A 15805-nucleotide genomic window follows, 5' to 3' on the forward strand; every position below is an offset into this window, starting at 1 on the left:
TTTTTAAGAGAAACATCTGGAAGGAGACAAATCTACCACACTGTTCTTACTTTCACTGAATTGGAACTTGAACTCAACACTTGCATACTGCCTGTGCTCACACAGCCAAGTTTTACTCCAGATCCATCGAACTAGCAGCTCTGAGGTACCTCTAAAACATTTGTGCTTGCTGAGGCTCATTACAGGGAACAGTTAGGGAAAAGCAGCTTTATGGCATAAACCAATCCTCAAACCTTTCTACATGGTCCCTTCAGTTTTGAAGCGATTCAACAATGACATGAGAGAGAAGTTTTCAGTGTCCATGCCAGCGTTGGTTCTTACCCACATTTCACCCAGGGCTCTAGGAGCCCTCCACAGTATCTCAGGATGAGAGAGAGGGGTCAGTCATCCTGCCCAAGATCACCCAGCAAGTCAGCTGCAGTGCTGGGGAGCACAGTGGAGTTCTTGGTTCCCCTTTTCTAGCTCTGATCAGGTGAAGAAAGTAACTAATGCTGAAGACAAAAGTGCTCAGAAGGGACATTAAAGCAGCCTGGGTGTAGGCGGTTTTAAAAGACAGAGTGCATTGCTAGAACAGACCTCCCACAGAAGAATTCATCTTGGGGGACACAAGAAGGGAGGAAATACAAGTACCTGATTGTGTTCATTCCTATAACGGCATATGCAAAAAATACAGGATTGTACTCAACATCAGAGCCTCGGAGGTTGAAGAGCCCTGGAAAAGAAGAACGTTAAGAATCAAGGTCCTAATTCATCCTTTGTAACACTGCAGAAAGCTAAAAATAAGGTCAGCAAAACTCAGTCAAGCAATTAGCTGGTACAGTTGCAAGTCATGAGCCCAGCTCCCACCCAGGTGTCCCAYATGCTGCTGCCTTTCAGGCAATCCTGAGCTTTTGCCAGCAGATGGCACCAGAACTGCAGCTTGAATGCTGCCATCCAGGAGGGAAATCAGGGTCCAACTTCCCAAGGAGGAGCCTGGCTTGGAAAAAAGCAGATATTGTCAAAAAAGGTATGGATGTGCATAAAAAAAAGAAAAAGGAAAAAAAAGAGTATTTACCCTTTTCTTTTCAGTCTCTGCAGTGTGATAAGAGCTTGCTTCAATAGCCAGAAAGATTTAAAGTTACAGAAGATGGTAACTCTTCATCTAATCCTTCTTTTGATACTTGTGAGAAAGGAGACACAATAGGCAAAACCAAAATACTCCAAAAAGGCATCTCATTTGGGTGCCTCCAATATCTCAAATGTAGACTTCACAACCTTAGGTTTTTTTTCCAACGATTTTCTCTCTCACAACTCCAAGCAAAGTCCAGAGGAGAAGTGTATGTTCAGAGTCTCTAAACCTCAGATTTTAGGGTCAAATAAAAACCCCAGGGTACCCAATTAGCTGAAATGAGTTACCTGAGGCAATAAGGCCAGCCAGCAGGACAGCTGGGAAAAGAACCAGCATGCCCTAAATCACAACCAGCACTGCATTCAAACTGTGTAAATTCTGCCACAAAAGTAAAAAATAGAGTTTGATCCTCCCCAGGGAAGGAGTAGGTCACTAGAAAGCAGGAAAGAGCCACAAAGAATTTTTTACTGTGCGAGTACAAACTTCCTCACTCATCCATTTCCCAATGCAGCAAAGGGGCAACTGCCTAGTTTTGCGGCCCTCTATTTCTGTCTCTAGAAGTTTGTCTAAAGTTTAATATAGTAATTTTATCTAATAAAATTCAAAATCTCCCTGATCAACTTAGGAAAGGAAATCTACCAGGTACTTGGCAGTAAGTTCCTCTCATGACCTCCTCCTGTCCATCTTAAAAACCCTGATTCATAACCAAACTTGGCTTTGCTGGAGACATTTAATCTGAAACCACCTCAGGGCAGCAATTTATCATTAATTTAATTGGAGATGTGCCTGAAAGAGCAAGACAGAATCTCTGCTCACACAGGCCTCCCCAGGGAGGAATTGTATTTGCTGCTCTCGGAAGTACTTCTTTCATGAAAGAAGTTCTGTGCGCAGTGTCCCAGATCCAAAAGAGCCTACAGACCTCAGCAAGCTGGCTTCTCCCCTTGCTGGCTGTGCTGGAGCTAAGAACACACTACCTTTAATTCTACCATTTCAGATTTCAGATCAGACATGAGGTGCATGCATTAACAACACACTTGGTCAGTGCTGGCATTCCCACTGCCACACTCTGAGTCTTGGTGACTTAGTTTACTTTAATCAACAGAAATCACTCAGAGGCATGAATACACAAAACTAGCAACAACAGTCCCTGGTAAACCACTGGCTTTTCTGGTTACGCTCCCTTCCTACACATTGGGCAGGGAACCAGGGTGCAGAGACCTGGTTATACTGGAGCCCCAGACACAGGGACTCTCCAGTCAGACCCTTGGATCAGCTTCTCCCCTGGACTGAAATTATCTGGAAATACGAACTAAGGCCTAACTTACTTGTTTTAAACCAAACATTTGACAGACTGCAGAGGTAAAGACTGATTTTAAAAGGCATGAAATTTAAGAGGATTCTGAATGCTRCATACCGCACCCTCGCCTTATACATACATGTGTACACATATACACACACACAGATACATAGATATGTATGTATAAAGTGACATGTTACACTGTTTACAGCCCCAGCCTCCATCATCCCAGAGGGTGAGGCAGCATCTGGATAAGTTACAGTCAGAAAACCTCACAGGTTGTGTTTTGTTTTTTTCTTCCCCTCATTCAAACTACCTAAGGCTTTATAAATGACCTTCCTTTCCCTTTGCATGGGCTGTTTTTCAAAGGTGGTGATTTGTTGCATATTCTGGGCCAGAAACGTATTCAAGAGCTTCATCGGTGTAAAAAAGGCACTGTACAGAAATACAGACTCGCTGCTTGTGACCTGATTTCTTGACTGCACTTGGTACAAGTTAATCGACCTCTAATAAATACACTGGCTGTAACGAGTGCCTCACTCTGGCAGGRTTCTTCCTTTCCCAGGCAGGAAGGAACATTATTTGAAGGAAAAACTGAGAAGGGAGATGCAGCAGCCCAGGCCAACTGCAAAGACTTACATGCTACTTCATCCAAGGCTGTTACCACAAACCACAGAACTTTCCTCTCAGCCATTTTTGAACGGAGGGCTACAATTTTCTCTCTCCAGCTGACCCCTGCAAAACACAACATGAAAAGCTACAGTCACCAACTTTACTGTGATGGTGATGGAAGCATAGACTGACACATTGCATTCTGGAGGTGTGCAAATAGCGTGCTTGGCTTGCGCTCCTCCCTCTTGCCTACTGACTGGTATGAACCATCTCAAACAAGCTTCCCCTCTCTAAGACAGCTTCAGAAAAAATCCATACATATCTAGCCTCCAGAAAATGGCTATTTGAAGCTGAGGACAAAGAAGCCATTAGCAGAGGTACTACCATCTTTTTGACTGAATCACAATGGATCATGCTGGGCTGCAGTAATGTTTTTTCTCACTACTTTGTAATGGGAAAGCAAAAGGGAAAGGGCAGTAGAAATCTCTCTCAACTCTTGGGATTCAAGCTTCTCACCTGTGTAACTCAGGTCCAGTGTGATGAGCGGCTTGCAGGGGCGCTGGGGACAGTCTGTCCAGATTGTATCGATCAGGTTTTCTTTGATGGGCACAAGATTGTGGCCAGCACTTTTCAGAGCTTTGGACATCCTCTTCCACTGATCTACCAAAGGGAAAAGAGTCATTAAAGTCGTGACTTTAAAGAACACACTGGCTGAACAACAGTCCCAGTCATCGGTGGGGGTGAGGCCTCAAGAATCTGAGCCCCCTCCTTCTTCCCATCCTCCTCAAAACAAAGAAAAAGCTATTGCAACTACAGAACCACAACTGCAGCCACTACAGCCAGCAGCAGGTACAGAAGCTGAGTCCTTGCAGCCCTGAAGCCTCACACTTGAGCAGAGCTGCTGCCCCAGCGGGAAGACAGAAATCCACGGAAGACGACACTCCAGAGGCTGCCGTAAGGACATCCCCCACCTCAGGGCCATCCAGAATCACACAAGACCTAAGCTAGATGAGGGTTAGGGTAGACTTCCACATAGCCACAAGTCTGATTTTCAGCCCACCTGAGCCAAGGGAAGATCCTCCCTTGCCTCCAGTGGTCTCTGAACTGAGCCAAAGGTTCTAAAATATAAACAAACAGATGGATACACATTCATCTGATACACATCGTGCCTCTCCAGGAATATGCTTCCTRCAGAGAGAGCTGCCAAGATCCTGAGCTCCCCAAGCACAGTGAGCAGGGCAAATTTTGCCTTAGTGTTCTGGCTCACACACAYGCTGGCCAATGCATTCAGCATCTTTGTGTTGAAGTGGCTGTGGCAAGTCACAGTACAGACAGAAGGAGGTGGCTGGAACTCTGCTTACCAGGAAAAGTCAATGCAAACCCAGACAGTAGCTCTCACCCCTTGTGTTTTGGGGCATGTCACTGAGTTGCTGTGGAGCTCTCATGATACATGCCTAAAAMCCAAAATCCAGACTGGTTTATATAAACAACAGTTTCACCCTGCATCACCTCTGGTCTGAAACATCACAACTCTTAGCTGCATAGTGTCACACAATAGCTTGATCAGGGATGTATGGAAGTAAAATCCAGTTGCCCAACCCAGAGTTATACAATGAAGTTAAACCAACCAGCCGGAATAATGGAAGGGTCCACTCCCACCTTCGAACCTTCTGGGAGGACACTCACTAGCCAATCCTCCTGAGTTGGTGTATCTTTCAGACCTGCATGAATAAAGAAGTTCAAAGCAGCAGTCACGCAGAAGTGTTCCCACACTACCCAAAATGTCAAGACCAAGCTAASATTTCAGACAAGTCTACTAATGTARGTCTACACTCACGGGCAGGAAGAATTGCAGGACCTTAAAGCAGGAGCAGTACTGTACCTGAGATGTTCCTAAACCCCCACACGATGGAGTGTTCCTACAGTCCAAGTTGTGTCATGTTAGAAGTGACCAGATAGCCCACGATTRCTGTCTGTGTGTTAGCAGAGCAGTATCCCAGCCTCCTACATACCCATTTTCATGAGAGTCCAGTTGTTATCCATCTGATGTGCAGCTTGCAAGAAGTAACGTCCATCCGTCCACATGGCTGCATGTTGTTCAGTTACAATGGCAGTACCTAAGCAGGAAGGCAGAAAGATGTGATTAGAGAGAGGCAGACAGCCATCATCCAGAGACACAGAGAGCAGTAAGTGTGTTTGAAACACCTGAATTCCCCAGAAGGCAGCTCTGCTCACTGTTCAGATGTTACTCGAGTTCCAATGGAAATATTCACCATTTGCCTTATACTATGACCTTCCAAATCCCGTCATGTATAGCACGTACAAGGGCTCAGCTTAATGAATTGCCTCAGATGAATTCAACTTAACAGAGCTCAACTCTGAGGGCTGCAACTCAAGGCTGTTTGAAAAGTCTTGTTTAACAGAGATCATGGTTTTCACTTGACTGTTGTCACACTAACGCATACTGAGCACAATCAGACTCCATCCTACCTTCTTATAGGGAGGAAGCCCAAGCTCTGGTCACCCACAATTCTTACTAGGCTAGCAGACATTGAGTGTCACCACCAGTTGTCAGCTGCACTCCTCAAATGTTGCAGCTGTAGCACAGATGGCTAAATGGGAAATAGGAACATAAACCTCTGCTAATTTTGGTGTCTGTCCTATTCTACCAACTCTTTTGTGGGAGCTATATCCCTCACAAGGCAATGAAAGCAGACAACTGAGGTGCAGTCTCAGCAATGCTCCTCACACTCTAAGTGCCTTGTCCTTGGCTATTCAAGAAACTCAGGGCACAAACAAACTCAATTCTGGTCTTTGAGTCTCTGCATCTTGACTATTTTTCCCACATCTATGTTCAGAGACTGAAGCCCAGCTTAGTAGATCAGAATTTCCAAACGCGAATTCACTGCCTTCTAAATTCTCAAYGCAAACTCCAATTTTAAGCTGCTTGAACCTGCAAGATGTGAAACTAAAGTGTCTTCCATCAGGAAACAAGGTGAGCCCCTGTGTGAAACCTCACTGACTCATCAAGTGCTGGACTGGGAACATAGACCTTCCAAGTACAGAATGAGATCCCAAAATAGAGATCAAGGTTATGAAGAGGCCATGTAGAAGGCATGAAATTAATACAGGATTCATGTTATCCATTAACAGCAACCTGCAGCCTTGAATTTATCACCTTCCACATGGGATCCCACCACAGCTCCTATGAGCTGATGAATGGACCCTCCAAAGAGATAGACAGCAGCACTTATCCCAGTACACAACTAGGGGAACAGAAAAGCCTAAAAAGACTAGAGTGACTTGCCAACAATCACACAGCATAATCAGTTGCAGAGCTTAGGGTACAGCTAGGGTAGAAACGAGGTCTCTTGACACGCAGACCTATCCTACAGCCAAGAAAACATCCTGTCTCTGCAAAATAAGCAAACTTTTTCCAGAGAGTTCTGTTTCCAAATGCAGTGCTTCTAGTCTAGTCTGTTTAAACAGAAGGGCTAAAGTCATCTACTATTCACCCTAAGCCAAACAGGCAACACAAAAGCCRATCATGCCGTCTCCATATCAAAAGAAATGAACATAGGCTACAAGCGCCACATGAAAGAGTTAACAGGATTTCACTTCATGAGGGGTTCATTCAGGGGTCAAACATTTTCTGAAAACTTGTTATTGCACTGWTATTACATAATTCTAGTGGGTAGCCAAGACATAATTTTGCAGATGCTGAAATGAGAACAGTCCAAGCAAACCAGATAGGTTTCCTYTTCCATCCTACATCTGTGCCATGAAAGGGACCTTTTCTTCATAGGGAAATTATGCATAGCAGCAAGAACCCAAGTTCTGGAAAGGTACCTGCAGAGCCATCAAATCCAGAGATGAATGCCCGTCTGCAATCACAGGGTGCAATGTACTCACTCTGGAAACAAAAGAGGCAGCAATTATTTATAGCAGCAGAAAAAAAAAATCAGCTGATGACAAATACTTTGATAATGTTTTTTCCTAAAGGATGTTGCAGAGAAATAAATGAGTTTAAAAAGCTGAACTCTACTTCACTGGAATATTTAATCATCTGTGATTATACTGCATTTATGTCCAACTGCCTTTTTTTGTTTTTTTTTTTTTTTAAAAAAAAGGTTGCAGCACTTTTCTCCCACAGACTTCTGTAAATACTGAAGTGTTTCAGAGCTTGCAGATGTTTATTTCACATTCAGCCTCCCATTTGGGCAACAAACAAACACTGCTTTTGAAGCTGCAACGTGAAAGGAAGAGAAACCAGAAGCACTCCTTGATCTTGGAGACCAGGGTAATSAGCATATCAAATCTGTAAAATTCACTGTCTCCACTGAAGTCCCCTCAACAGAATTTATGAGAATTCCTCTCTGACTTTCCCACAACAATGACATTAAAAGAGTGCCACCAAGGTGGCAAAACTATAAAACCTTTAAGCCCTTAGGACCTTTCATAATTAGATACTGATCCTTTCACTTCTTCCTTGCCTGCTCAAATTGAGACTACACCAGAAATCACCAGATTATTTTTCAGTTGGTGAGAGAGAATCAAGGACTGCTAGTCCTTCCTCATCCCAATTCCATCACAGCCTGTGTTTGCGGACACTTCCATTTGCAGCATTAATGTGCACAGATATCCTATATCCACAGAGGCTGTCAAAATGAAAAGAATAACAACTACACCTTGAAATGGTCCCCACATCTTTTTTAATGGGATCCATTCCCACAGGATCAGAGSTCAGGACAGCTGAGCATGCCCGTTAATTAATTCAGCAAATCAATTTAATCTAGACTGGCAGCACTGCTGTTCAAGCTGCAAAACCCCTGGAGCAGAGTACCTTACAAATGGTCTCAAACCAATGTCTGTCCCTGTGCATGTTCAGCTGTGCTGCAGCAGGAGAGACATTTTGGAGGCTGAGCTGAAAAATCATCTCAGTTCTCAGATTGCTTTAGTTCCTACTCTGATGGATACTGCACTTCTTTCTCTGGCCATGGCTGTTTTTAAAATTGCCTGCTCATTAGAAAATACTCCTTTTAAATCTGTTACTCTTCACAAAGAAGGAAGACGGTTTAAAAGCACAGAAGTGAATGAGAAGCAAAAATTGTGGTAGCTGTCAGTCACCTGGGATCAACAGCTACCTTTTGCCCTAGAAGAGGCATGTCTCTCCCATCCCAGAGGAAGCCCTAAGCAGCAGCCACCAACCCTTCCCCACTAACTTGCTGATACTGTGCCTTGGCACAGCAAAACCYATGGCCCAAAACAGGACTTGGCAGAGTGGGGTTTTGCTCTTTGCTGCCAGGAAAGATGCCTAGGATCAGCTCCCAACAAATCTTCTATTTTATCSAATCACTAATGAAAATTGACAGAAACAGGACAGGTGTCTAGAGCAGTCTAGTTCCCCATGGCTYTTCCTGTCCAGCCCTGCAAACCCTGCAGGGCCACAGCATCGACTCAGCACCCACAGGGGGAATAGGGATCAAGACATCCACCTTGGAAAGGGATGACCGCCCCTTGCACACCTCCTTCTGACAGGATGAACCCATCGCAGTCCACCACAGCGCTGCCATCACCACTCACCCTCTTTTAAAGGGCAGCTGAGGCATCAGCTGCTAGACAAGGAGAACAAAGTTATTCCAGGAACAAAATCCAAACACCAATTTCCCACGGGTGCTTATCTCAGAGCGGCAGGACAGCATGCGAAGGCCCAGCAAGGCTAGACTTGAGAATTATTTCCTACTTCAGCATTTCCTACTGATTTTCAGCCTGCTGATCGCTAAAATTCCCCTTCCCCTACACTGCATCAGACACCCAGCTCACAATTGGGGAACCACCTCACAGGGTCCGATGCCTAAAAGACGCTGAAAATTGCTGTAAATCATATCATAAAGTACGTCTGAAATCATACCAGCAACTTCTCTTCCCTTTCTCTTGATCTACCCAGCAGAGAGTCTGCAGGCTGGTTTGCTTATGCAGATAAACGATTTCACATTCGTAGGAAGAATTAAGGCTGAGCAAGCTGCATTAACAACACAAAACAGTGAGATATGATGCATTGCCATTAAAAAAAAAAAGTGTGCTGTTTTTATTTTTTAATCTACAAAGAGGGAGAAAAAAAAAATCTACCAGTCTTATATCCGGTAAAAGCTTACCTGAACTACTAAGAACCTTGATCTGGTGAGAAATATCTCACACTGCCCCATTCACAGACAAGGGATTGTTTTAARAGTTTACAATGAGTCAGTGAGGCCTAGGAGGAATCTGGAGGGAAGACAGTTTATTCATCCATCAGTCTGAATTCTTGCACACCCCTCCTGCCCTGTCCACCTGTTCTGTTCCATAACAGCAACTTCAACTGTGTGAAGATAAGTCCATATTTTGCATGGGCTAAAGTTACAAGGGGAACACCTGTGGGCGCCACACAAAGCACAGGCTACAGCACAATCAGAATGAGGTATTTCCCCAAGGCCGCAGCCCTGACAGCCTTTAACAGGTCCTCCCCAAGCCTTTTGTGGCTGCTCTCCACCACATCCATCAGTCTGGGACATGCAGTCAAAACTGGAGGGCTCCATCACAGAAACTCTTGAGCAAAGCCAGGAAGAGCCTGAATAGATCAGCAGTGCTTCTCACAGGAGTTTGTATGGTTGGGCCATTAACATGCCACAGCTCAATATGTTCTGGGCATTCTAGTGTCAACCAAGAGCAGCACTGAAAAGAGCAGCTCACCGCCCTTAGAGCTACGACACTGATGCCCTACCATCAAAGAACAAACACTCCTGCGTACTTGACGGAGGTCAGTATTTGCTGCCAAAAAGCTAACTGCATCAGTAAGATCTGGAACAGGTCATTGCAACCTGTGCAAAAGTCATCATCTCTGTTGCTTTATAACTCTACTGATTCTGCAGCTCAGAACAAGCGTGTGTCAGAGCAGCCAATTATGAGCAGAAGATAGCACCTCTGCCAACCCAAATATGGGGCCCAGAGCTGAGCAAGTGTTTCCTGGATGTGGAAGATCAGCCACATTTGATCAAATTTATTTTTGCTATTGAGTCAAGGCCTGAGGAGCTGGAGCCAAGCCCAGTAAAGCTGTGACTGGCTCAAAACCCAAGCTCCAACCCAAATATCATTCCCTCCCATCAAGAGGAAAGCTCCTCCAATCTATGAACGCCCCCACACGAGCAAACGTCAGATTAAATGGGAACCGGGTGACACTACATAAAAATGGATCCTGCATTCACCACTGCAATACCCCAAATGCTTAGACAGGTCTTTTTAACTGAATCATAACAGAATTAGGTGCCTCATTCCCAAGAACCCAGTACTTCATATTCCTCTCATAACTCCAGCTACAGGATTGACCTCAACATCCACAGAGGTAAGCAGGACTCTTTGCATAGATTTCAGCTCGCTTTTGAGTGGGACTGGTCTTCTTGCCCACCAGGCTTTGGACCACTAGATTCCCAAGGAAGCAGTTTCTTCCAACTGCTTCATGACTTCATCAGCATCAAAAGTTCCAAAAATAAAAAATAAAAAAAATAGAAGTAGCAAACATTCAGGGCTAGCTAAAGGGGCCACAAATCCAGGCTATTAACAGTCTTGGATAAGCCAGAGTTAGAGCAGACCGTGTGTGTCAGACTCTGCAAGTCTTTTCAGCTCCTTACACCATTAAACATGGAAAGCAAGAGATAYGATTGGTGGGAAGCCTCCTCATAGTATTAAAAAACTAAGCCTTTAGACTCTGGCAGGAAAAATAGTATTAAAAACATCAGAGAGCTCAGAGCTCAAATATCCAAGATACCCTCTACTCCCAGGGACGTTACAAAAAAGTTAGTCAGCAAGTTGCAACATAGCATCAGTACAATCCAGGGGTTTCTTTGCAAATAAAAAGGGAATAAAGTTTTCCCTAGTCTAAACCCTCTGTCAATACCGCAGGGGGAAAAGCTGTTTGTTGGATGAGTTCTCTGACATGGATCTCAGGAACAGCTGAGAGGCAAGAACAGCAGTAAATAGCTTGGCTATGAGGAAGAAATGGCTCAAGCCATCAAAAGCTTTGTATCATCAAACCATGGCTCTGAGTCATGGAAGAAAGAGCTGCCTAAGAGCAAAACTTAACTCCAGATTTCTTATTTGCATGCAGGGAAGAAATTTTCTTGGAACATGGGGAAGTTGAAAACCTCAGCTCATTGTAATTTACCTGCCATCAGTAAGCCTGTTCTGGGATCCACCGGTTTACAATGTCTAAAATTACACTAATTCCCAAACCTCRCAGACAAAACCCTGCACTGAGTGGTCAGGAGATGCCAGAATCAGCAGCTTTTAGTAATCATTCCCATTTAGATGGATTTGCTCTGCAGAGAAACCTGACCAACTTGCCCGGCAGGAAATAGCAACACAGGGCTCTCTGCTTTACTGCACTCTGTCAAGGAAAAAGAGAGCAACAGAAAAACCCAGGAGTCCTGAGGGTCACATTCTTCAACTCACATGACAGCATTTAATGTCTAGTGAAATGAAACCAGAATTATATATGGACAGAGGCAGCTTGAGGCAGGAATGCAGCAGACAATAGCAGCTGCAAAAAAATGCCTCCCCTCTACCTGCCCGAGTTTGGATCTCTGTAAGAGGAGACACAATGCTGCACATTTGGTCTCAGGCACAAGCAAGTCTGGACCCAGTTCACCCCAGTGCCAAGCCAAGGGCAGAGTCCAGTTCAGTTGCATTTAGTCCTGCACACCCTGGAGTAAAGGTCAACTTTGGGTGTGAGCCAGGAAAGCTTCAAATCTTGTTTCCTGAAAATGGCTGAGGAGCAAAAAAGTTGCTCTAGCCTTGCCAGTTCCTGAGTCTCCCAATGGAGCAATGGAAAAGTGAAAATTGCATATGAACAGACAGGGGAGGTAAAAGGCAGTTCAGTAAATTAAAGTTAATATCATGGACTGCAACAATCTTAATGTTAAAAGCAGTATGCAACAAAATTACCACCATGAGCCTAGYCTGTCCTCCTCTTGGATGCACAGAACTAGACGGTGCAGAGCAACATTTGAAAGAGAAAAGTCTCTGAGGCCTGCTCTTCCCCTTCCCCTCCAAAGGCTCCTCCATATGGGGTTCCAGAGCTTTAGCATGAAGAAGCAAATTCCAATCAGAGCTAAACAYAGCCATGATCTGGCAACGGGAAAGCGCCTTAGCCAATCCTGTGTCACCTGAGTTAAGAGTATGTGCTGATCAGGAGGTACTAATGGAGAAATCAAAACCCAGTAATGCTTTTTCCTCCTCCGGTAAATCTATCTTCTCTAACAGCCAAGACAGGGACAGTAATTGCTCTGGCAATTGCTCTTGCTCCCCTGGAGACAATCTGAGGAGAGGCTGCTGGTGGAACATCCACCTTGATTTTTCACAAGTACATAAAAATCTCAATCCCCTACATGGATTCTAGAAACTTTTTCCAATATGGTGTTTCTCAGAGTTTACCCTGATGTTTATGCTAGGATCATTAAAGCACATGAGCAAAGGATGAAATTARTTATTCCTGCCTTGTATTTCACTGTGAAGTATAGCACAATTATTCTCAAAATCCATCCATACCTGGTGGGCATCTCCTGAGGGCACTATGTAGGCCTGGACAGGCTCCTGGACGTATTTGGGACTCTTCATCGCCTGTCGCAGTTGCTTCAGCAGCTCTGTTGTAATTTTCGGACTCATCTTAGTACCTGCAATTCAAGCAAAGCACAAAACCTCAGAGCTTCCCCAGCCCTCCTGGGCCACTCACACACACAAGCTGCAGGCTGTCACCTCTGGAAACTTGCTTTGAGGACAACTCTGCCAGCGTCACCTCTCTCAGCACAGAATTTTTGCCATCCTTGTCACTTGACATTTATGTTCCTTGAGATCAGTCTGAGGCCAGAAGCTTGGTCTACTCTGTAAAGAAACTTCATCTCCTCCCCCCCAGTGAAGGAGTGACATGTACAGTGATGCRCACCAGCCTAACACACATGCCACCCCTTCAGGTATATGGACAGCAGCAAGAAGCAGAGCACCTCAAATATTCCCCACAGCTTGAGGAACCCTATGGCAGCCAAAAAGGGTGTTTGCACATGGTGTTGAAGGTCTCAAATACAAGTCGCCACAGATCAGAAGCAACCACATAAGTTAAGCACACAGGAAACAATTTTCAGTCTTTTTACTTCAGAGGCAGATATATGCCTCTGTGGCCTATATGCAGCAGGAACATAGACTRCTGTTTTTGTCATACATTTCAGAAACTCAGAAATGGAGTGGTTAAGCATTGGGGGGGGGGGTGTTCTATTTTTTTTCCAAAAAAAATGGAGCTTTCTCTACAATCCAAAGTTTCATATTGCACATACTGCACATACTGGCGATTAGATTAACTTGGACAAAAGAAATCTGCTCCCCAGGGTGTACATGAGGTCACTGGGCACATTTACCTCTGGGCTGCATGTTATTTCATACAGCAAGAAAACAATTGTACAGGAGGAACAGTCCAYTGGGCCCTCTCAGGTCACTGCCAAAAGGGAGGCACCCAGGCCCTTCTTGAGAGACCTCTGGCAGCTACTTTGCAGATCTCAGTTGGGATCAGATGAGCAGAAGGGCACAGGGTGGATTAAAGATGGCAGATCAGAGGGGAAAACAAGGGCATAGACTAATCGTACTCTTTTGCTGTGGTTTTGTTATGGACATATACTTGGTTTTGCAATGAACATCAATCTCTCAATTCACCAGCCAGTGACTGTCAATATCTGGGGGCCCATAATGAGCTGCACACCTAGTGATACAAAAGGCCATGCTGCTGCCCTGATGCAAATGCAGSCTGCAGTTACAGGCACCAGCTCAGTCCAAAAGATGTTGAACTTGCAGTGGAAGCTTGGCCTGAAAGCTTATGAAAGTCATGCAACTGAACTCCTTCAGAGGTGCTCTCCACCACTTCTTCACCCACCTCTCCAATTTGTGCCCAAGGTGGGATAATGCCTTTCCTAATCATCTTCTCACATTTTGAAGTATCCACTGGGATCTAACAATTTTCGTGTCATCACTTTCCAGGACAAGATGTGGAAGTTGTGTACAATATTTTATTCTGACCATTTMATTTCACAGTTCACTTACCAGCTATGTGCACAAACACTTTATAGATGAGAGAAACAAACAGCATACAGGTCTCAAACATTTTGAGCTTATCAATGCACTTACTCTATTTACACTSCAATAACAACAAGAAGCCACAAGCAAGTGTGGTCTTATGCCAAAAGACACAGTCCTGTACTGCAACATCTGCCATCTGAAAAGGAAGCCAGGAGGCTGCCTGCATTTCAGAGAGCCACAGGAAGATGATGTGATTTGATCAAGGTCAAACAGCAAAGCTGTAATTGAGTCAGGAACTGAACCAAGATTTGTTRCATTCAGGTATAAAAACCTCAGCCCAAGACCATCCTTCACACTTCTCATCATAGAAAATTTAGAGCCCACAGGGGTAACATGTGACAAATTGCCTGTCCACAGACACAAGTAAGAAGCAAACTAAACTCAGAAGGTACTACCKGCCTACATCCTCAAAGTGCTATCTTGACTTCAATGACTTCACTTACACCTTGGATTTACTTTCAGGACAAATTTCAGAGGTTTATACAGTTTTTGAATGCTACACTGAACTTAACTGTATTTTGATTGTTTTTGCTGGTCCTCTATAACAAACTAATCATTACATTGCTGCCAATTTATGTTCAGAGAGAAGAGGCAAAAAAAGAATAACCACACACACAGAGGAGAGCAAGCAACAACACAGTGATTAGCCAACAGAAAAGAATCCTTTTCATAAACTCATAAAGKCACAGCTTCCTTTCTTGACCTGTGCTTTGTCTCCAGGAGCCTGAATGTTTCATTTAAACAGGCAATGAATAATAAAGCTTTGCCTTTTAATACAGCTACCTGCTGACAAGCCATGTTTTTCTTAGCAAGCAGAAGGGATTCTCTTTAAGAAGAAAGAAAAAAAAATGTATTAAAAAGCACTTGCTGTTGAAGGATTTGCTTGTAATATTAAAAAAACCACTAAAGTAGATTAGCAATAAAACCCATGTTAAGCGTGACTTCTATTTTAGGTATCTCCTACAGCATAAGAAATCACTTAAGTCTTCCCCAAACTTTGCAATACAATTGCCTTTAATTTCCACATAAAGAGGAGCTATTTCCTCCCAGCTTTTGAGCAGTCATTTGGTCTGGTCCCCCTGTARTTTTTAACAGGTGACCCTTCCTTGCTTGGCCATAATTATAAACCTGCATGAAGTTAAAACAGCTTCTCCATCATTATTAACTCACTTCAGYGGTTAAAGCCAAACAGAGATGAAATTAAGGTAGTGGATCTAGCAGTGCCATCCCCCACACTGGCCTGTTACCTGCCTCTGTAGCGTCTTCCCCTCGTCCGGGCTCCTTCTGCCTCCGCTCACACGGAACACCATCCAGCTCGCCCTTCGGCTTCGGAAAGCTCCACCGTGCCTGAGGAAGCAAAGGGCACAACTGAAGCGCACACCAGACTCTGCCCCCCACAAAACCTCCTCACCCCGCAGCGAAGAGCTGAGGCCGCCTTGCCCTGGCGCCTCGCCGGCGAGAGGAGACGCGCAGAGGGTGAACCTCGCCACAGCGGGGCACACCGCGGCCGCCCGCGGCCCCACCTCCACTCGCGACCGCGCTCTGCCGAGGCCGCCGGCCCGGCTCGGCGCCGCCGCGCTGGGAGGGCCCCTCGGCTCACCGCCCAGGCGGGCCGGGGGGACGCGCTGCGGCCCGAG

The 15805-nt window shown here is 44.9% G+C and overlaps 1 protein-coding gene across 3 annotated transcripts in view; it reads right to left on the minus strand.

Moving 5' to 3' along the window:
- The window catches only part of XPNPEP1 (X-prolyl aminopeptidase 1), a 31551-nt gene extending 16003 nt beyond the window's left edge, over positions 1–15548 (minus strand). Inside the window, exons 1-8 of one of the 3 annotated variants that reach the window (XM_085308162.1) lie at positions 15420–15548; positions 12597–12721; positions 6863–6930; positions 5030–5130; positions 4646–4738; positions 3534–3677; positions 3045–3140; positions 631–712 (exon numbers count right to left, since the gene is read on the minus strand). In XM_085308162.1, coding sequence (XP_085164288.1) covers positions 631–712; positions 3045–3140; positions 3534–3677; positions 4646–4738; positions 5030–5130; positions 6863–6930; positions 12597–12713 — 701 coding nt within the window. In that variant the 5' untranslated portion in view covers positions 12714–12721; positions 15420–15548. Of the gene's footprint in view, positions 1–630; positions 713–3044; positions 3141–3533; positions 3678–4645; positions 4739–5029; positions 5131–6862; positions 6931–9172; positions 9239–12596; positions 12722–15415 lie in introns of those variants that run through there. The other 2 variants (XM_085308175.1, XM_085308168.1) reach the window with 2 other exon arrangements.
- Positions 15549–15805: the final 257 nt, after the last annotated feature.

This window comes from Rhea americana, unplaced genomic scaffold, assembly GCF_003343005.1.
Source record: "Rhea americana isolate MKP2758 unplaced genomic scaffold, rheAme1 scaffold_104, whole genome shotgun sequence".
NCBI lineage: Eukaryota > Metazoa > Chordata > Aves > Rheiformes > Rheidae > Rhea > Rhea americana.